The sequence below is a fragment of the Echiichthys vipera genome, assembly GCF_963691815.1.
Source record: "Echiichthys vipera genome assembly, chromosome: 20".
In the NCBI taxonomy this organism is placed as follows: Eukaryota; Metazoa; Chordata; class Actinopteri; order Perciformes; family Trachinidae; genus Echiichthys; species Echiichthys vipera.
The window spans coordinates 18377735-18399980 of record NC_139845.1 but is presented as its reverse complement, the minus strand read 5'-3'; the positions used below and the strand labels follow the sequence as shown (position 1 = coordinate 18399980).

The 22246-nt window shown below is 41.4% G+C and overlaps 1 protein-coding gene across 1 annotated transcript in view; it reads right to left on the bottom strand.

Moving 5' to 3' along the window:
• The window catches only part of arid2 (AT-rich interactive domain 2), a 39022-nt gene extending 27903 nt beyond the window's left edge, over window positions 1-11119 (bottom strand). Inside the window, exons 1-3 of the mRNA XM_083934716.1 lie at window positions 10706-11119; window positions 10490-10583; window positions 9463-9560 (exon numbers count right to left, since the gene is read on the bottom strand). Of these exons, the coding sequence (XP_083790842.1) occupies window positions 9463-9560; window positions 10490-10583; window positions 10706-10797 (284 nt within the window). The 5' untranslated portion in view covers window positions 10798-11119. The remainder of the gene's footprint in view (window positions 1-9462; window positions 9561-10489; window positions 10584-10705) is intronic.
• Window positions 11120-22246: the final 11127 nt, after the last annotated feature.

Here is a 22246-nt window from a genome sequence, read left to right as displayed (position 1 = left end):
AGTCCAGCTGGGTCATATCAATAACATGTAAAACACTGCACGTTCCAGCCAGACCCAGGCGACTGTTTGGAGGGAAAACAAGCTGCTGTTGATGCCAGACAGAATACTCAAGTGTTACAGCTTTCAGATATTTCAGGAAAAGGTGAAGTGAATCACCTATTCTTTGGAAAGTTCAATCACAAAGGCTCTAGTCTACACACTGACATATTGTCAAGGAGATTATCGACTCAAACCAAAACCCACACTCATGCATATAGAGCATGGCAATGGAGGTTCATTCATCTGACTTTATTAAAGGAGTAGCCTAATGTACCAGGACACTCGATGTGACCTCAGCACAACAAGAAAAAAATCATTACTTTACCACTTATGATTCAATAAAAACACAAATATTGATTTTGGGAACAACAAGCCACCGTTTTCTTTAACCAAACGGGCTTATCAGCTGAAGGAATTTAAATGATTCCACCGTAAGCCAGTCAAACTAGAAACTACAGAGAACAAGTGAGTAGAAAGCATGAGCAGTGTAAGCAACAACGGCAGAGAGACAGAGCGCAACCTGTAGACACCCCAACAGCATCAACAGAGAATTGGAGGGAAAACACTTCCCAGTAGCAGTTACTGGTCTGACAAGTCAAGATAAAACACAAATCTACTTAGGAATTCAGCATACAGGAGAGTGAGACCACACTTTTATTACAGACTGCACAATCAGTGTAAATTACACAGTTCAAAAGTTTCATTCTAAAATGCAGTTTGATAGCTTTCACAGTCAGCTTTCACCTCACTTTAACAGTTTAGGAGTTTTTCAAGCTTGGCAGGGCCAGTGGCAATCACTTCTCCTAAACCTATGATGCTTTTCAAAGGCTCAAAAGCGCTAAGTGAAGCATGAGCCATTTAAGTGAGGCTAAAAATGAGCACAACATGAGATAAGCAGGTCTTTGTATGACAGAGGGCGGCCGAGTGTCACTGCAGCATAAAGCAACACATCGTAAAATGTATCACCCATCACAAAAATAACTGTAGATTTTCATGCATTTCAATCCTGCCTTACCTGCTGAACATCTAAAAAGGTCCACACTGTGTTTATATCTCTGCATAGGTGAGGATTATGCTTTATAGCAACATATTTCAGAGGATGAGTTGACCATGAGTCAGTAAATATCCCATTGAACAGCACTTTTCATTTGGGTTTGACGTCAGCGCGGTGCAAGAGGTTCAAACCACTTTGAATATAAACATGCAAATGAGGGTATTTGACAAAGCCCATTTCTCATCTCAACAGTGCCACAGCCTATAGTAGAAACAGGTGAACTGGCTGCCAGCACCAACAGCTGTGAGCCAACAGAGCAAAACTATTCATCTTTCACTGGAATCGTCCGCACATTCTTGAGAAGTTTGCGCTTAACTTGGGAGAAAAAGTTCTCACTGAGCATGCAACTAACGATTCAGGCTTTCTTTGATTTGATAAACGCCCCACAATGATGCAGAGGAATCTGCTGGACAAACAAAACGACAAACACAGCGAAAATACCTCAGCAGCGACAGTGTGGTGAACCCTGCCTGTGTGGCCGTGAGTCACTGAGCGAACGAGCGAGCGCCTGTTACTGAATGAGGCCCAGCTTGTTCGTCGTGGCCAAGGTAATCCCCCGTTCGCTTGCTGCCGGGTGACACGCTGGACTATAAATACACTCAGCCTTCATTTGTAGGGAGAGAGGGAGAGAGAGAGAGAGAGAGTGAGTGTGAGAGCGCGGGAAAGATAGGCCCCTGTCCCGACTGCAGCGTCATCAACTGCTGTCTGGGCACAAGCAAGAAAAAGGCTGCGGGTAAAAACGGATGGGGGCATGGGAGGGAGGACGGGAGGGAGGGGGATTGCAGCTGCTCATATCTGCACTTCCCCTTTTTCATACATGAGGAACATCAACCCTGCAACAACCGTTTTGTGTAACAACCGGATTTGTGTATTTTCGCTGCCGAGGTGTGTATTCCCTCCAAAACAATATAAGTGCTGGATCTGATAAGGCATGAGAAGTGATGAGTAGACATACAGCAACTGCTATCATTAGTGTTGTGTTATTTAGGGTCACCTGGATCACACCAGTGCAGATCCTCTTGACTTTGATTACTCTCAGCTGTCTGGCTGCCCAAATGCCCTCAGTGTGTTGGTGTGTTGGAGTCCATTGCCCCCTGCTGGACGTGGACGCAGACATGTAAACACACCCACTGCCAATTTATGGACGGAAATGTTTGCTGGGATTTAATGGAGCCTGCTGTCCAACAGACTGAGGGTGGTTTGCTTTGTCAATAATTACTGGAGGCGGGGTATATTGAGAAAATACTGTAGAAGTTGAGCAGTAACCTACAGAGCAGACCATTTGTTGGCCAAAGGCAGCCTTAAAGTCCCACTAGAGTCTAGTATAAATCAGCCAAGTAGACAGACATTATTCATATAAGGACAGGGCAGATCAACTTGCAGTAGTGACACCGTGCTCAGAGTCTGTTCCACTTATGTGGTCAATGCACAAGAAAAAAGCTATACCAATCTGAAGAGCATTTTTTGCAAGCACTAACATTACAGTTACCAGCTGTGTCACTCAATACCACTGTTACTAGCTCAATTGTTAGCATTTGCTGGGTTTATACTAGGCTTTTCTGCAGTGATAGAAATTTCCCAAGTTCCTCCACAACACCGCCAACACGGGTGATACGTGTCAAGGAAAAAAATGTATCCCCTTTCACTAAGATGGACAGTCTGTGATTGCTTTTCACTGTGAAGGTACACCATCTCCTTGAAAATATATCTGAATGTATATTCTAGCTTTGGCTATCCATTTTACTGACAAATAAGTTGAATAATAAATGTGTGTGTGTATGTGTGTGGTATTGTGTGTCTCAACAATAGTTCATACATTCTACTTCACACTTGGCGGTTTTGTTGCTTTGTGTTGAAGTTAGTGAGGCTCGTTCAATATTAACCGGAGACCTTCATTTTGATTTCAGCTGCACAGGTCTGTGTCTTGCATGGTTGTGGTGCGATCGCGGTGACAAAATCTGTCCACAGACAGACATATAAACACCTGGCAAAAATACTCAGAACCACCTCTGTGTTACAGCCGGTGTCTGATATTTAGAGAGCAGGGTGGCCTACGCACGGTGTACAGTATAATGCTGATATCATGTTGTTAATCAGCATTTATCTGCCCAATTAATTGGTCTATAACTAACAAACAGACTCACAAGGTGAAACTGAACCAAGGGAACAGTGCTCTCTGCAGCAGTGGGGACAGACTAAGAACTGGTCACAGTCCTGAACTGTCCCGGATGTCCAAATAAGTCAACGAGCACTATCGTATATCCAACAGGTACAGTAGGTGGCGCTCCACAGCTGGTCGGAATACAGCTTTTTTTCTTCTTGTTCACCTTAGTCAAAATCAAAACAAGTTGGAAAGCGACAGAGGAACAACCGAAATGGGTCTTCTTGATATTGATGTTAATTGCCTTCGCAAAGTCCTTAGTCCGTTTAAAAGGAAACGCTTGCGTTGTTGATTTTTTTTCACATTGATTTCAGCGCCTTTGCTCTCTGATTTATTCTATTTCCAGGTCAAAAACCACTACAGCAGAGTGCGGAGCATGCACAGACACTTAACCCGATCATACTCCGGGAACGCTGTTTACATGACTGAATACCCCTGTTGTTACCGAAGCAATTATCCAGGTCTGTTAACCAGATTTTAACTAGGGTATGGTGTTTACATGGCGTTTGAGAAACCAGAGTACACCCTTTACCCGAATATAATTGCATTTTTACTGCACGTAAACAAACTGACTGGTTCCCATTACTTAGGATGGACTAAACACACAGAACAAACTCCAGTTATACGTAAAATGAAAACATTTTATGAATGTCATCTATCTATTGAAATGATAAAGACAGATTCCAGGTCCACTGTCAAGTGCTAGTTAGCAAGAAAACTGAGAGAAGAAGATTAGGCTATCAGTGGGGACCAACACTGCTGGAGGGCAGGTCAAATTATAGACAGGCCAAAAACACAAAGTCTCAAGAGCCTTCAGATGTTATCTGTGATAGTAAGTTTGCTCTACCGCTCTTATTTAGTTAGAAAGTCTCTTATTATGTTGTGTAAAAACAGGCGGAAACAGACAAACACTACTTTGTCGTTATCCATAGCCGGTCATCATCTGAGCATCTCTAAAGTCTGGGCAGCAGCTCGGATGAGGCAGAGGAATACAAACCCGGCTAATGCATGCCAGATCAAAGGCCACTTCATCCAGATGTTTCGGATGAGCGGGACTCTACCCACATACACAGGAAGCAGAGACGGACCAACAAGAGCCATGATACCCAGAATAATCTCATAACTAGGTGTGAAAAGTAACACCCAGAAAACAGAAATAGACAGTGAAATGTGTCTGTGGTGTAAGGCTGCACAAAGGCTCAGTGGTTTGTTTTCTGTTGGAATACTATGTGTTATATTTTCCTTAATTAAATGACAATCAGTTGTGAATCACCTTAAGACACTACACTCACCATTACCACCACAGTTTGGCATTATTAAATTTAAGTACTACTTGAGAACAAAAGACAAGTAGATGAATGAATAGATACAGTGGTCTCCAAATAATGCCTGGAATACATTTTTCAGGGATTGCCTGATCCCAACATTGTTTCTCTATACAATCTAACAGCATATGCTCCTGGACGGTTCCCTGTGCATTGGAATTTATGTTTCTCTGTTGCCTCAATAGTTAAGAGTTTCTCAAGATTTTGTTCAGAGCCCACGCGGCATTGTGTGATCTTTAAGATTGAAATAATTTTTTTTTTTTTGGAAAACTTTTTCATAGCTTTGAAATACTATTAATTATAATCCACTTACAGCTGGCTGGAAAATTGGTTCATGCTCAGATTCACGTGACAACTAAAACATGGTCTAATTGCTGGGGTCATGAGAATTGTGGGACCTTAAAAGTGGGGTCACAAGCTAGTAATGGTTGAGAAACATATGGGCAACTTATCTTGCATCAACAGAAGATTGCTATCAAAAAGTGAAACATTCAAACATTGACTGAAATGAGCAAGTCTGATTGCACCTGCACCTCTTTCCCACAAACAGTAACAGTAACAGATGAGTGTGTGGTATAGTAACTTTGCTGAAAAGGAAGCAGCCTGTTCAACTCTGAAAAAGATACATTACTTGGCGGGGTGGGGGGGGGCGGTCTGATCAGCAGATGAGGTAGAGTTAAGACGTCTTTCTTTTCTAAAATCATCGGGTCAAAACTGTCCTTGGCAGCAGAGCTAAATGCCCGACTTGCTCATATTACAGCATGGGGTTAAAAAGGAGAAACCTGATCTGTACTTTACTACTGCAACCAAACACTGATGAATCAAAATACCTTCAACAGATTCACTGCTACATGTTCCCATCGAATCAAGGTTCAGTTAAAAAATGCAAAGTGAATGTTATTCCTAACAATAAATGCCATGTGATATGAAATGATATCCAGAGCAATATTCTCTCAATTTAAAATTGTTAAACAGGCCAAAAAAACTAACTGTTTCCTTCTTCTACAGCTATCCAAAAATGTGTACAGACCTCATCAAGACAAAAGATTATTTGAACATTTGAGCTAACAGAATTAAGTCAGCGGTTTCTAGATGTCAGTGCCTCCTGGGCCTGATTTCCTCCCAGTGGGGGTGCAGTGGAGAGGGCAAACAAAGGTTGAGCCAGGGTATCTGTCACCTGACTTGGCTTCTGTGTTCGCCGTGCTGCAGTTTTGGAAAACTGTAGCAACATCAGGGGCCTTATTTCAAAATACCTTTAATTTGCACTCAAATTACGGGGAGCGCTGAAGAACTGGATGGTGTTACGCAGAAAGAAAAATCAGGACTATGGCCCAGATCATATGAAACTACAAATGGAAGACGAAAACCGTGGAGATGTAAAGTAGTATTGACTGATAATCATCCAGATCAGTGTAGCCACAGGAAAACTGGAAGCAGCCGCTGGTAACCCTAACCCAATCCACTGAAACAGAATGCTGAGCACACAGATATGCAACAGAAATGTATGTCAAATGATAGAAGTGTAAAAGGTTCTCTAGGGTGACGCAGTATTTCTAGTTAGGGAAAAGCATGGGCTAAGCGACTCGAATCCAGCCAACGCAAACCCAAGTGCTGACTCTAACCTGCGTAACGGCAGCAACAGAAAGTTTGCTGATCCTGTACCGCCCCAGCCGGATAAACAAACTTTCTGTTGCTGCCGTCACGCAGGTTAGAGTTGGCGCTGGCTGGATTCGAGTTGCTTCAGCCACTAACTGAAGGTCCATCTCTGGAGATGCTGCCGGCTCTCCTCTTGGAAGAGTAGTCTCCTAGCAGCAGGGAGTGAGGTGGAGGGACCGCTGGATGGGTTAGCTTGCTAACTCTTTTCTCAACTGTGGTCTGATAAACAGTTAATTCATGTAATTCAGTGGCCATATCACTATTTTCCAACTACTGTAGCTGTACATTACAGGACCCACGTGAGAGCAGTTTCTGTGGGAATGCAGCCATTTAGGCTTTTGGCACCAGTTTGACACTCTTTCCGAGGAGAAATGTATTTGTGCTACTTATTAGGTTGTCATGACTTCACCAGTGATTGACGCCCTGTCACAGATGAGGGCTACTGTGAACTGTATATGATGGAAACACTGGTGACAGGAGTAGATTTGAGGGAATCAGGACAGTCCTTCAACATTAAACAGACTAAGATAATTTGGGTATATACTGCTATACATTAATACTCTTCAATCATCTTCAAAAACCTTATCAGTTTTTCCTCAAATTTTACAGCTTTTTAATGGCCTGTGGAAGCTCTGGCCATGTTCATTGTTTTATTAGCACTTGTCCTTTATACCACCAGTTTTCTCACTCTTGCACCTGAACACTTTATTTAAATCTTTTGTTTCAATCTTGCTAATGAAGCGTGACAAAAACAGAGCTTCTTTTCAACTAATGCCCTTTGAGTGTGAGTGTGATTTGAAGCCAACACTTTGATCTACAGTGTGAATCCTTCCTCCCCCGAAGCTGAAATGAACTCAGCTCCATTGGTAGGTCTGATTTCTAAGCAGATCTTCAACAAGTTGAAAAATATTTCTGGCTTGGGTCAATTCATTACTCTGCTCTAACCGGAGAGAGCCACATCATGGTCATCTAATTCCCTCAGACGGGGAAACTTGATCCAAAAACAGCCTGTTCTGTATCAGAAAAGTCACAAGTTTGTTACCTGCAGCAATGCCGTATCCTTCAGTTCTACCTGCTAACTCGTTTTTAGTCACTTAAGTAAAAAAAGCATCAGGAATCGCCACTAGAGATGTCAACTTGGGCTTGTTAAAAGAGCAGACACCAAAAAAAATGAGCCAGAGTACAATCTCATCGAATGTGTTAAGATGTGTAATCGTCCCCTACAAAACACACATCAATAAATTATGTCAGTTGTCAGTACAAAGTCTTAAAAATACACACACAGTTTTAGACGGCCTTTTAACTGGATAATCAAGATTAACACACAAAGTTAGCAAACATACACCCATCTTACAGTGTCCTCGAGCGAGACACTAAATCTGAACCGGCTCCACTGAGCACAAATCCACCTTGTAACCAGCTATGACCTCTGACCCCCCTGGATGAAGGCGAAATTAAAAATTTCCCCCCATAGTGATCACACTATTCGCATGCTTATGCTCAGAAAAACTGGGCGGAGGGAAAAAAAGAGCCTAATTTCTCTATAAGACACCGTCAGCAAAAAAAGAAGCATGGGGGAGGCGAGGATACTCTATCTTTTTAACAGCCTTAGTTGAGACAAGTCTAGCTGCCTGCTGCCTCTGACATCCACTACACTGAACTGCCTAAGATAAACTCCACAAAGTAGCTCCAGCGGCTGCTGCAACACCAGGGTGATATTCAGCATGTTGGTCAACGCGGCTGTCAGGCCTCTTTTGCTCATCCACCTTCCACGTAATATTTGTACACGTAATGATTACAGTGACTGAGCTGTACTGACTCAAACAGGTTAAAAAAAATCTGGGAAAAATAATGATGAAATGATGATAAAAGAATGATTCTTAAAAAAAGTCATGATGTCAATGGCTGCAAATTATTTTCCCTTTCACCTTGTCATCTGCAGAACAAGGTATTTACAAACCACTTTATGACATAAGAAACAGAGTCCTTCTATAAAGTATAATAGAGGCTCAACTAATCAGATTATCAGTTGACTGTGAAAGGTACTGCAGGCACAATCAAAAATATAAAGCATGTTAGACAAAGACAACAGATTTCAGAATATAAGTGTTTTACTGAGTCATTGAAGACACGCTCAAGAGAAATCAGATGACAGGAACTCAACACCTTTGCACTGTAGCTACTTCCACTCCAAGAACAGACTTAAACAACTGTCTTGTCAGCCATCTGAGCTTCCAACCATTACACCAAATTACATGATCTCCTGCTTTAGAGAAAATGCTTTATAAAGTATTCTGTTTTTAACGCTAAACATGTAACAGGTAGATAGTGGTTTGTGGCCATTATGGCACAGAGAAAGACCGTGGCCATTTTTAACTGCATGTGCCTTAAGTATTCTGCCTCTGCATTCAACGCTGATGTTTATCTGAAATTTTGAGGAGCCACAAGTCTCATCAGACGTGTACAGTCGGTAATCAAATCAGCCGCTACACTCGCAGCATCTTGTATCATAAGCCAACTTAGTAAAAATGCACAGATAATTGGCTGCTACTTGTGATATCAACCAGCGACCTGCAGTTGCCTGTAACATAGCCATGAGAATTGTTTCTCTGCTACAGAGGTGTAATCCCCTGCAGGCAGGTGCTAAGATTGGAGGAGAAAAGGAGCGCAGAGAGAGCGCTAACACCAAAACCACAAATGCCAGCTGTTGAGGAGAGCTGCGTTTCCACCAAACTCCCATCACTGGCAGCTGACTGTGTTGGGACTCGGAGGCTTGAAGTTATACAGCGCTGGAGTTGCTCAATCATTAGTGCTGTATCAAACCCAAACACCCTGTGGCTACACCATTTTCAGAAAGGAATAACCTTCATTAGTGCGAATGGTTTATTACCAACAAAATGCTCCAGAGTGCTCCCCAAAACTATCTTCCAGACTGAACAAAATACAGGAGGCATTTGGCCAGATATAAATCTATCTATCTATCTATATATTTATCTATATATATCTTTCTATATATAGATATATATATATAATATCAGTGTTCTTTTCTTATGTCATGACCAATGTAAACATTAGAAAGCTTGCTTTGCATGTGAAAATATTGTATTGGTGCTGCTCCCTAGTAGAGAGGAGCGGAGAGGCAGATCCTGCTGACTGCATCTTAACATTTGTAAACACTTCCCACATGCTACCTGAGAGGAGGAGAGCTGCATGGCCACGCTACTTACCGAAGGTAGTACTGTTTTAAAGCAAATGCAGCGTTGGAACAACTCCTTGGCAAGTTAAACTCTTCTCCAAGTTCAATCCATTGGTTTTTGTCAGAGACCTGAAAAGGAGGGAATGAGTTGGTTAGAAGATAAAGCACTTGCAACAACAAAAAGAGCGGTTACACTGCAACCATCTGTCTGCTACAGGTTCCCCCAATGAGGCCGTATCCCAGTCATTAATCAATAACTTTAACAAACTGCTGAAAATACAGTTAAAAATACTGACAAAGAATAAATTACAACGCAGTACATGTAGTTTAAAAATGTTGAATCCGCTGCTAATGTGTTTGTTATCCGAATATATTTACATTAAACATAGCAGTAAGGTTAAACAACTGCCTGCCTCCCTTTAGGATAGTGTCGTTACTGCTGAAGCTAGTTAGCACTGTAGCTAACGAGCTAACTTGACTTTTTTTTTTTTTAATGTTGGCGTTAAAACGTCACGAGGCTAAACTCCAGTCAACCGTCTACACCAGAAACTAACGCTTCAGCTCGCGGAGAGCCGTCTGGTTTTGGAGCAGGTTTTGGTGCCGTGTACTGTATTCACTACATGGGCCTGTGAGGCCTACATTTTGTGACCAACCATGAAGCCGAAGAAAGATGGCTATGGCGAGAAAGATAAACCAAGCTTCCCCCTGGGTAAAAACTACCGGTGAACGCCGGGGCGACGCGCCGTGTCCTTAGCGGTGTTTCCCGAGGCCGGGCTCCGTGCCGATAATCGATGTTAAACGTGCCCGCTCATTTTGAGTCGCTCCGACTGCACTCTGACTCCGAGCTGCTGGACTCTACATTCAAACCACACAACAACACAAGCCACCACACTGCATAGAGATACACGGCAAACTAGCACAAGGCCAACACCGACACACTAACGCTTTTTGTGGGGGTTACACTTGTCCCGGGGTGCACACACGGAGTTGTAGAGCGGTCCACCGAGTAGTCCACACACAGCAGAGTGTGGAGAAATCCACTTTTAGTTCCCACTCACCTTAGCAAATCCACCTAAAGAGACGACTCTGATGTAGAGAGCATTCAGGTCCAGCTCTTTCCCACCCACGAAAGGAATCTTCCTGAACGGCGATCTGAGGGGATAACACAAGAAATAAGGGCATATATGTTTAAATAACAGTTCTGGTTAACTCCCGACATCATGCATTGCTATTTAAAGTTGTATTTCTTTGGAATAAAGACGCCCCAATCTCACCCTCTGCTTTGGTGAAATTGCCGCAGCTCGTCCAGGAAAGCCTGTCCTTTCCTCCGCTGATCTAGTAGATTTTTCCCCGTCGAATTTGCCATTGTTTTTGCATGCAAAAACGGTTAAACCCCACTTCAGTCGCTTCTTAAGACACCAAGGATCCCATACTCCGCCGGCGCTCAGTCATTCGCGAAGCTGAGTGTTTAAAAAGTTAAAGAAATTGCTGATAGCAAGAAGAGCGGCAGCTCGCTAATAAAGACTGATGCTCACAGAAAGCAAGCCCGATTCAACCCCGGACTAAGTTCCAACGAACAGTCACAAATACGACCGATTTACCGGCAGATTAGAAACGCCATGGCAGGATGTGGAGAATTAATGCTTTTGGTCGCGGTTGTATTCGTTTGGAGTGGTTTGACAGTGTGTTACGGACGCAGCTCCGAGGCTATCGCACACACTGTAGAGCGGCAGAGGGATCCAGTTCTCAGACAAAAAGATGTGAAGGCCGCGGAGCCCGGCCTGCCATGCGTGCAGCGCCCTCTGTGGCCACATGCGGCACTGCGCCGTCCAGAGCAGAGCGGGTGCTGGAACAATAGAGACTGTTTTCTTTTTTAGGGACCGTCTGACAACTCGTTTCTCTGTTTGGAAAACGGGTCAGGAGGCACTGGGAAATGTCCCGTGGGGGGAGGGGATACCACTAATTAACATAGCTCCCTCGTTATCTCAACCAGGCGTGTAACAGAGGGCAACCCTACATTTTGTCAGAAAAATACTATTTTTTTTCCAGGCTGACATAAAGCCGTATAACTGGCTTCTCACCCCACTGATATTAGTTCTATAAAGATTTCCATTAGAACATATTTTCACCCTGTAACAATTTTATACAAATACCAATATTTTGAACATACCGTACTTTTCTACAACAAAATAAGATATAAAGGCACGCATTTTGTCTCCCAAATGAATAAATAAGCCCTTCCTTTATTTAAGTGTGTGTGTGTGTGTGTGTGTGTGTGGGGGGGGGGGGGGCAGTATTTCTATGAAAACATGAGTCATTAATGTTTAATGCTGATTTACCAAACTGTTGACCAAAGTGAATATAATTTGACATGCATGCCATTTACCAAAAATATTTGTTTTTCATATGTGGACATGTCCGTGACTGACTATAACTTCTTCAAAAATGTATTTATTTATTGTGACTTAATCGATTTTGACATGTTTGTGTCTCACATCACGCTGTACAGTCATACAGGGAAACTGGGTTGGGAACTCCTAGCTGAAAACATGACACAAATTGATTTTTGTTATAATCTGCTTTCTATTTAAGTTTAATTTGCGCTACTTATTTTGAAAAGTGTTGATAATAAATAAGTTATACTGTGATGCCAATTCAAAATGCATGCTTAAATTTCACACTGTGATCGCTATCTGTTAAAACATCTATTAGTGTTAACAGTTTTGGTGTTTCACATATGGCCACTACAGTGTTTGATGATTTTTTTTTTCTTCATGGTGCAATTCGATGCAGGAAACGTGTTAACGGCGTGGTAAGCTGCGCCTATCCCTTGCTGACCACTTCAAACCGACTTTTATCTCCCGGGGATGGTTGGAAATTACTCCTGATCCCTTCTCCCTGTAACTGCCAAGCGGATATCTTCTTGATGGGGTTACATTCAACCATTACACGTACCCCTTTGCTCGATGAAAAACCTGTCACAAAATGGCGGAGACGTACGTTAGCAGACCCCATTTTGAGGAATTGACACTAAGACAGCGGAAAAGTGCGTGTCCCTGCGTGTGGCTTATCAAAAGAGCTGCTCTTTTCTTTGCAAACAAACTGCGGCGCACCCGAGTTCACCTCCTGTTTGGACTCCCCAACTGCCGACACAATTCTGGGCTAACGGGTCTGTCGCGCGCTAGCTTGTTAGCTTAGCAGACGTTAGCTAATTTAGCACAAATTACCCGTTCTGACCCGTTGGTGTTAATTATTAAATTATCCACTCAACATAGGACGTTAACAAAGAACGTATCTCAATGTTTATGTCGTAACTAGTCGATATTAACACCGCTCTGTAGAGGAAGTCCTCGTAACGCTAGCTCGGACATTAGCGTGCTAACGTTAGCGCGCCACATTCCCGTCCCTTTTCAACACTGCTAATGCTAAGTTAGGTTACCTCTGGACGCCAACACCTCACCTAGAAGCTCTCAAACAAAACACAATGTTGCAGTTGTCATCACTTAGCCATGTGTTGCATCAAACACCTGCCAAACTAATTTAACCTTAGGTAGCCGTTATAATCGTTTAAGGCACGCCGGTGTTGTAGCTGGCGCTAAATGCTTAGCAACCGTATGTGTGCATAATCGCGTTGCGTTTTTATTTCGTAGTTTTGAAACAGTCCATACTGTTTTACAGGAATTAATCACTGCACTGCTGGTCTCTCTCAGTGTTTTGTACAATGGGATAATGGTGTGCTAAAAGTGAAACCCATCTCTGTATTTTCGGACCAGACAGTTCACCGTTAAGGCTGTTGCCCCAACCCTAGCTGGTTTAAACGCTGTATTATCAAATAGAAAGCGTGCATGGAAGAATCATTTGCTTTAACATGTTTGTCCTAACATAATTCAGTGAAAGTCCTAGCTTCTTATTTACCACTCTGACGTGCTGTTTACAAATACCTCTACGCTAAATGATCAGACCTATAACTAAGACTTCAATGTCATAATTGCCTGAATAGAATACATTAATCAGATTCATGTTGAGTAAAGTACCTTTCTAATCTGCTTAGCTAGAAATGGCCTTACTCTGATTCATAGCCGGTAGAAAGTACACTTAGAGATTATGAAATGAGTATAGTGCTGCTGTTCAGTTTTGTATCAAAAGGCTATATGGTTGTGTGTCTTGAGGATGAATTCAAAGCGAGACAGGTAATAAAAGTCATTGAAATGAACAATGAAACCTCTGCTGGGATAGCCTTCACTTTGCAGAGGAATTACATTTGTGTTCATAATCGTCTTGCATTATTAATTCTTCGACATCCTAAATTGCATAACATCACATTTAATTCCAGCCAGTAAATTTTAGACTTGATCTATTCGGGTTGGATTGATTATAATATCAGTGTGGTAAATAAATGATGTTACCTATACAGCAGAATCTACTGTATAAACATGGCTACAACACCGATCCTACTGTTAACAGGTGTGATATTGCAGTTACGCCCTAGGGCAAAAGTATGTAAATGTCATTAGCAATAAAATTCCCATTTGAGAAACGTGTGACTAACGCCTTAATTCACAGCAGTCCGACCCTTCATATGGGACTGAACCGTCAAATGATCTACTAGTTCCAAAGAAGGCCCTGAAATCAACAATCGTAGTGGATAGGCCTATGGAATTGTAAATGAAAAGACCTGACTTCTAGCAAATAACATCTAATTACAGCATTTATCCTTAAAAAACAATAGATGTTAAATTAATTTGACAGTCGTCGAACCTTTTACGAACCCGTACTATAAATGTACACATTCAGGGAGAGGTAAGCTTAAAATCTGTAAACAAAAATAAGCTTGAATTACAGTTCTGTCCTCGACATCTTTGCAGCCGCCCATTTGAACTGCACTTAAAAAGAGATGAATGGTGTGCAGTGACTGTGAATGTGCCTTCGAACGCTGCACGGTCAGTTATGCCATCACACGGAGGTCCTCATGTGATGTGACAGCCGAGCCTCTTGTGGCATATGGTGCAAATGGAGCCAGTAAGCCCAAGCTGCCTCCGAGCACCCAGACAAAAGACCCCAGTGGGACGCCAATTGCACGTAACGTCCTTACACCTCCCTGCTCCCTGCAGCTTCCTCCTGCCTGAGGTCCATGCCTCTAAAGTAATAGCTGACGTTGAGTCATTTCATGGAAAATGGCTCCATCTTCTGGCAGCCAGGCGTCATGTCTGAACGATGGATTGGATTCACCTCATTGAGTTAGGAACATATTGTACTTGAAGGGATCAGATGAGAGATTTTAAACTGGATACAGTCACAGTTGGAGCATGATGCATGCTGGGAGATTAGGCGACGGAATAGTGGGTGGCAGTGAGTGATCCAATAGCCGGAAGCTATGCAGTATAGTACACTTGGTGATGTCATTTTTTTGTGTATAGGAACTGTTTTTTTCAGTCAGTATAATTTTAGACGAAGAAGAATTCCTTTTATTTATCCCGCAAGGGGAATTCAATTTCACTCTGTTATTATTATTATTTTACAGGTTACACACACAAAGGCCCAAATACACACACATGCACAAACAGGACCTATATACATGCAATTAATAGAGAGATGTCAGAGCGAGGGGGCTGCCAATGGATCGGCGCCCAAGCAGTTGAGGGTTCGGGGCCTTGCTCAACAGCACCTCGGCGGTGCCCAGGAGAGGAACTGGCAACTCTCCAGCCACCAGTCCACGCTCCATTCATGGTCCACACAGGTTTTTGAATATGAATACATACAGAATACATTCTTCTGCACATTAAATCTGTTTGGATATGTTTTGAAATAACCTAAGCTAGATTGCAATGCCCATCGTTTAAACAAATACGCAGACTAGGAAAAAACATGCAAACAGAAACTGTAGCAATTTTTTTTTTATCAACATTTCAAGGAGCTGGATGGTCCGAACTCTGAATTAAACCTGCCAAACAGACAACAGTGATTTTAAATGGCCCCATTTTTTTCAGTTACGTTGGTTTATAGTTTGCTTTGGTTTCTAGGTTGCAAAGAGACACAAATAACACCGAATAATGACATTGTGCACTCTTGATCCCAGATTGATAAATTACAGTAAAGTTATGTACATGATCATACTTTGAACTCTACTGTCCCCATAGGTAGCCTAAGGTAAATATTGCTCATGTCCAATAACACATTAGAGCACCATTTTATTCATCGTATTGGTTAGGTAAAATATTATTTCAATGTTGTTGTGGCTCAAATTAAGCACAATTATAATAAAATAACTCAAAAAGGCAATTAAACCATTTCTTCATTGCTGTCCGGCCAAGCCATAGTCACAGCTCCATTTTAACTGTCCATCCAGCCAGTATAATTAAACCACTGTATGCAAGTCACTGTGTGATCCTTAAAACACACCACATGACCTTCATCATGTTCACCGGTTTCACTTTCAAATATGTCAAATTCCTCAGTTCATTCCACGGGGACCTTGTTACGTGAGGACAAGCAGTGTAACTGATGTGATACAGTACGTCAAATTTGACGACTGTGCTTTTACATTGGTCTGATCCATGTCTATACGAGCACAATTTGCACGAACATAACTAGTTTGGCAATCAATCGCAATCTATTGATAAAAGTGATGTGTAAACGCAATGACAATGGATTTAGACATATGTGACGTACATGAGACATCTAATTATTATTTACAGCATTGTATTGTTAAACGTCTTAAAACATGTCTGGAGGGGATCTTTAGGGTTTATTTTTATAATGACATTACAGGCTGGATTCAATATTGCACTGCAGGCTGGCAGCCTGTCCTGGCTGTGTTGTACGGATGGTGACCTTTAGGTGACATCTCCTCACCTCTTGTGATCATTTTTCTGCATCGAGGAACAACTCCACTTCAACTAAATGCATGAATAATTGAACTTGGATCAATAAAAAAAAAACACATTCTTAGTAAATTAGTTGTGATTGTTAACAGTATTTTGGTAGACAAGTGACGTTAAAGGTTAATGAGACAAATCAGAAATATAAGAATGTTGTTTAGCTGTTTGTACTAAGTGCATGAATACGATGTCGTATTTCTGCTGTTTGATTGAACAACTATGTGTAATAATTATTTTAATAACGTCCTCCTGCGCTATAGCCATCTTTATGATTTTTAAAATATGTTTGTATTCGTCCATTTTCATCACTAGGTGGCAGCTGTGTTTAAAGGCTGAGAGCTAAACAGAGCAGGGCTGTTGAGGCTCGTGGAATATGTCACTCTTTTACTGGCTATACTTTTGATGTAATTATTGTCCTTTTCTTACCGCACAGGCCTGTTATTTCCTTCCATTTTTACAAATAGTGATCCAGCCCATGTACACATCATAAACGCTCTTGCTATCCAAGACACGCAAGGCAACAAGGCATGGTTACTGCAATTGCCCAGGGACTTGGCCATTTGTGCATTTTCAGTGTTTCATAAATCTTTTACTGGACTTTCAGGTTCACAGAAGGCCCCATAAAAGCATACACCATCTTTGTTTACAGAGATTATTAAATGGAAGCAATCGCGCTCCTGCTCGTTATACTTCTGACACACCTTTTTACAACCTGCTGTCCTAATTAAATTGAATTATACTTTATACGCTGTAATACTGGACTATTACAGACCCCGCTCTATGGAGGACGGACATCTGTCTGCACCGGTTGGGGAGGAAGAAAAGGAGAGAGAAAGACAGACACAAAGACAGAGACTGACACACTTCCAGTAACTATAATAATATCCATAGTAATGTGTAAATAATGTAGTTTACTGTTATAGAAATGAGCATACTTTAAGGGGTTGTGCCACAGGAAATGCACCAAAATATTTCAATTAAACTGCAACTTTGGTCATTCAATATCAATTTCAATTGACAATGTACTCACATATTAAGTCACTTTACTCTCGCACCTTTGATGGCACTACAGTTTATAGTTCTTCCAGTGCAAAGTGCACAGTTAGTACATGTATGATGTGGAAGTGGGACAGACTGTGAAGGCTAAACACAGCTGTAGCTAATAACATTCACTCATTTATCAGCTGCAGCTGTGTTTCCAAACATGACAAAACCCGGCTTCAGTTTGTAGCCTATTGTTTAGGACAGGAGTGTCCAACCCTGCTCCCGGAGAGCTACTGCCCTTCATGTTTTAGGATTCTCCCTCCTCTATTCAAAGGACCTTTTGACTCACAGAGCACAGGTGTAGGGAATAAAGTGGATGCTGGCTGAATTCCATATGGCTGTTTCAGTTTCAGGGCCTCGGTATTGTGACCTGCTTTCCTACCACGACAAGTCAAAATGTCTAATGTGGGAGAGGCTGATGAAAAGATCCGTAGGCATAATGCTGCGTTCAGAGTTGGTCGTGTGAGCGTAAAAAAAACTATGCACGGACAATATAACACTACAGTATGTGTTCAGTTATATTGAACAACAGTCTCTGGCTGCCAGTTGTTTTAATCATAATATTTGCAACGGTCTAAGTAGAAGTATTAATACGACAACGCAACAATTCAAATTCAAAAATGCATTCAAAATGTTAAGTGAAAGTATGAGCAACAAAATAACGCCTATACTAAAGGCACTAAAAGTTAAAGTACTCACCATGCATAATTGCTCACTTCAGAATCCTATTATATTATTGTATCATAATTATTAATGCAATAACGTGTTCATCACTTTAATGTTGTAAAGGTGAGCTCACTTTTATTACTCTACAAACTTTATCTGCTGGGTAGATTTTTAATTTCTTCCCTGAGGATTGATAAAGTTTCATCTTAATCTATCATAATACATCATTGGTATATTTTGTATTATCAATCTGAATCTGCCAAAGGTATCAAATATGCATCAAAATGGAAAGGCTCGGTACAAGAAACCGTTTAATTGCATTCAGATGTTGACTGAACTTGTTTCTAAAGTGCATTGATTGAGAAATGATGAAGGGTCGTAGAAAGGATGACTGAAATTGATTCCATACGTTGTCAATTTGTGGATTGCCACTTAATCGGTATGTGTTCTCAACCAAGAATCCAACCTAACCCTCTTGTTGAAAAGGGTCCTTTTATCCACCACACTGTTACTGATTAGCAGCTTATCAGGTCAGTGAGGTGGTAGAGGTGGAACACTGTGTTTGTAGAAGAAAACCTGCAGTTCACTGAGCTCAGGCACAACGGGCAAATGTTTAATCTGCACACCAACACAGTTATCCAACAGTGCGGCACTAAGAAAATGACAAAAAATACCCCAAAATAAAACAGGTTGGAGTTTACGCTCTTCTCCAAAAAACATTCTGTTCATCGTCATCTGCCGTAGTTGTGTTTTCTTCCTCGTCGACGACAGAACAGTATCCAGTTTCAGGGTCAGCTGGCAGACTGGCTGTTTCCTGAAGTATTTAGAACAAAAAAACAAAAAGGTTGAAGTGGAGGCTGCCATGGTTTCACTTCACAATGGCAAGGGTGCGGCTGAAACTCGACACAAACCTGCTCCTTCCCCCCCGTGCACGAGACGGGGCAGCCATCAATGGCCCCTGAAGAGATAGCTGGATGTAAAGGATGAAGTAGGTCAGTGTGTTCCGGTTTGAACGTCAGCATCACTACATTTGTGTCAGGAAGGGCTGTCATCCACTCAGGGGTCCCAAAGCAACAAGGGGCTTATGACAATGGAGGTGATACTGGTTTAAATGTTTTGCCCCTACTGCACAACCAGCTGTCATAGTATCCCCCAACTATTAGCCAAATCTCTACAATACGCTCTCGCGACCTGTTTTCACTTGTTTCTTTGTTAGTTTTTCTACATTCTGACTGATCCTGCCCATCTCCTCACCAGCATGTCCATGGTAGTGACCAAAATGTTGCACATGCATCACGACCATCGACAATCCTGTCAACAGGCTGTGGAAGCGAACTGACAAAAATGAACCCTCAAGTACTGTTGACGTTGGCTTTAAAAAAAAATAAATAATGCAATTTCTTCACCTTTTACAACCCAATATCCTAATATAGGTAAATTGTCATGTCAGTAACAATATACATATCACCATATAGCATGTCTTGAATAAATCATTTAAATAACCACATGGAAAGACTATTTTTGAGTGCTCCAGTGTAAATGAAATACGTGACAAATGCAACGTACTGAGTATTTTCTCATTTTATGAACAACTTTAGTGCAAAATGAAAAAAACAACGTGCAAGGATCAGAATGTAAAGCATCATCCAAATGATGTAAATATTGCCGTAACACATGTAATTGGCTGCTGCTTCTTCAACATTGCGATGGAAGTGATATAATAAAATATACAGCAGACATTTTAATATTGTTAAATATATATATATATATATATATATATATATATATATATATATATATATATATATATATCGTCCTATTTTCCAGCCTTAACCCGGTGTATAGAATGTACTGAAGTGGTAACTCAAACCTTACAGAATCATGTGCATAACACTTATGTGAGTATGTTAGAGTGATAGTACAAAGTAGTTGGATTCCTTCAACTTTTGAGGAACAAAAAAAAAGAAGCAAAAAAACCTATGAAAAAGTCAAACACACTGCCTGTAGTTTCACCCTTAGCTGATCTCACTCACAATTCCTATAACAATCAATTTAAGATCATTTCATTGCTTTATTAGACACTTACTGTATATTCAGTGGTGGAAGTATTCAGACACTTTACTCAAGTAGAAGTACACACTGTGAAAATACTCCATTACAAGTAAAATTATTGCGTTCAAAACCTTAAAAAAAACAACCTATGTAAGTATTATTAGCATAATGCACTTAAATGAAACTAGCGTTTGTATTTGTGTGGTAGAATGCACCCTGTCAGTGTTTCCTACTATATCTGATGTTTCTGGATAAATATTTCTGCTGCATTAATGTGTATCTTGCATTTGACTGTTGCAGATGTTTATGGTTGTGCTCCTTTATATGCTGTTGGATAGTTAGATATACAGCAATGCAGAAGAAGAAGAAGAATTCCTTTATTAGTCCCGCGAATGGGGAAATTCAATTTTCACTCTATTATTTTTCATTTTACACACACACAGGCCCGATATACACACACATGCTCAGACAGGACCTATATACATGCAACCAATGGAGAGATTCGGTGCCTTGCTCCACAGCACCTCGGCAGTGCCCAGGAGATGAACTGGCATCTCTCCAGTCACCAGTCCACACAGGGACTCAAACCAGCAACCCTCCGGTTCCCAGCCCAGTCACCTATGGACTGAGCTACTACCGCCCTACCGCATCCTATTCTATAAGAGCATCACATGTATTTAGCCTGGCTGTGAACCACGTATCTCTATAAAGTCAACTGTTCATGAATAGACTTAATTTAGCTTAAAAAAGTGGGGGGAGGAACACTTCATCCATCAGTTTATCACAAACATTCAATATCAGCACATGTGGAGATGCATGGTCTTCACTGGACACAAGGGGGTTAAAAACAGTCAGACAAATGAAGTGCAGCAACAAGTGCATTGTCTAGAAGGAGAAGCAGAAGGATGCAGTAGCTACTTGAGTACATTCTTAGTGGGGGTTCCACAGGGGTGCAGATCAGATGTCAGGATTGGAGTGGGGGCACCAAAGTAATTATTTTTTTTGCTCATATGCAACTCATACCATTCCACCATAAATCACAACTTCCTAGAGGCTCATCATGTCATTCACAAAGTAGCCCACTGCACAGGGATTCGTTTGCTGTGCTTACCTCTCTTTCTCTAACTGTTATATTAGTGAATCATCATTTTAAAGGTCTTGGGTATTTCAAGTCTGAAAATCATTTGTTCAATTTTGATTCATTTAAGGCAGCGGTGTCAAACTCAAGTTCACAGTGGGCCAAAATTAAAAACTGGGACAAAGTTTCTGGCCAAACTTAATATCTACAAAAAAATAAAAATAAAACTGCAAATGTGCATGTTTTCCCTTCTCTCCAGATGTGTAACGTTGAACCTTTTCAGTGCAGGTTCTTGTTCTTGTAGTGGTGTTTCTTATGTTTGATTCTTTGGTTACAGCCACGGTGGCTCTGCAGACGAGACAAACAGCTCTTTACCTTCATAAACAGATAATCTGCCTCCCACCGAGGCTGAAAGCTCCTGTTCTCCATCTTTCTTTTGGACGTTTTTGGGGAGGGGTGGTAAGTTTGTCAGAAGAGACTGGTAGCATGGATGCTCATGTTTGTTTATAGAGAAGTAACGGTGTATGTGCTTTATACTCACGGCCTAGCTCCCATAGAACCTAGATATGATCTTGCGGGCCAAATATAATTGAGTTTGACACCCCTGATTTAGGGTATTTTTATGAATGAATGAATGCTTTATTTCAAACATATGAAAAAAAACAAACATTTGAAGCACGACTCATTAAAAACCCTTTGTATGTTTGAAAAGGAGCAGGAAGAAGCATAAGCTTATTAATTCCTACCCCTTCTCCACTTAGTATCTATTCCATAGATTTTCTTACTTCCTGTGTATCCTGTTTCTTTTGTTGTTTTGTTTTTCTTTGTTTTTTTTAATACGCTCAACAAAACCAACAATACCAACAAACAAACAATAACCGCTTGTGTATAAATAAATAAATGACATGTATGGCAAAATGTGAGAACCTTAGTGTTTGTCATCCCCCCTCTTCTTCCCTGTACCTTGTAAACACCATCCGTTTGTACTGTTGTTTGAATTTGCTCATGGTTGGACATTGTGGGGAGGGATCTGCACCCATGAGTTTTCATCATTCAGTAAAACGACACTCAGGTGCGCCCGTGGCCCCGCCCCCAGC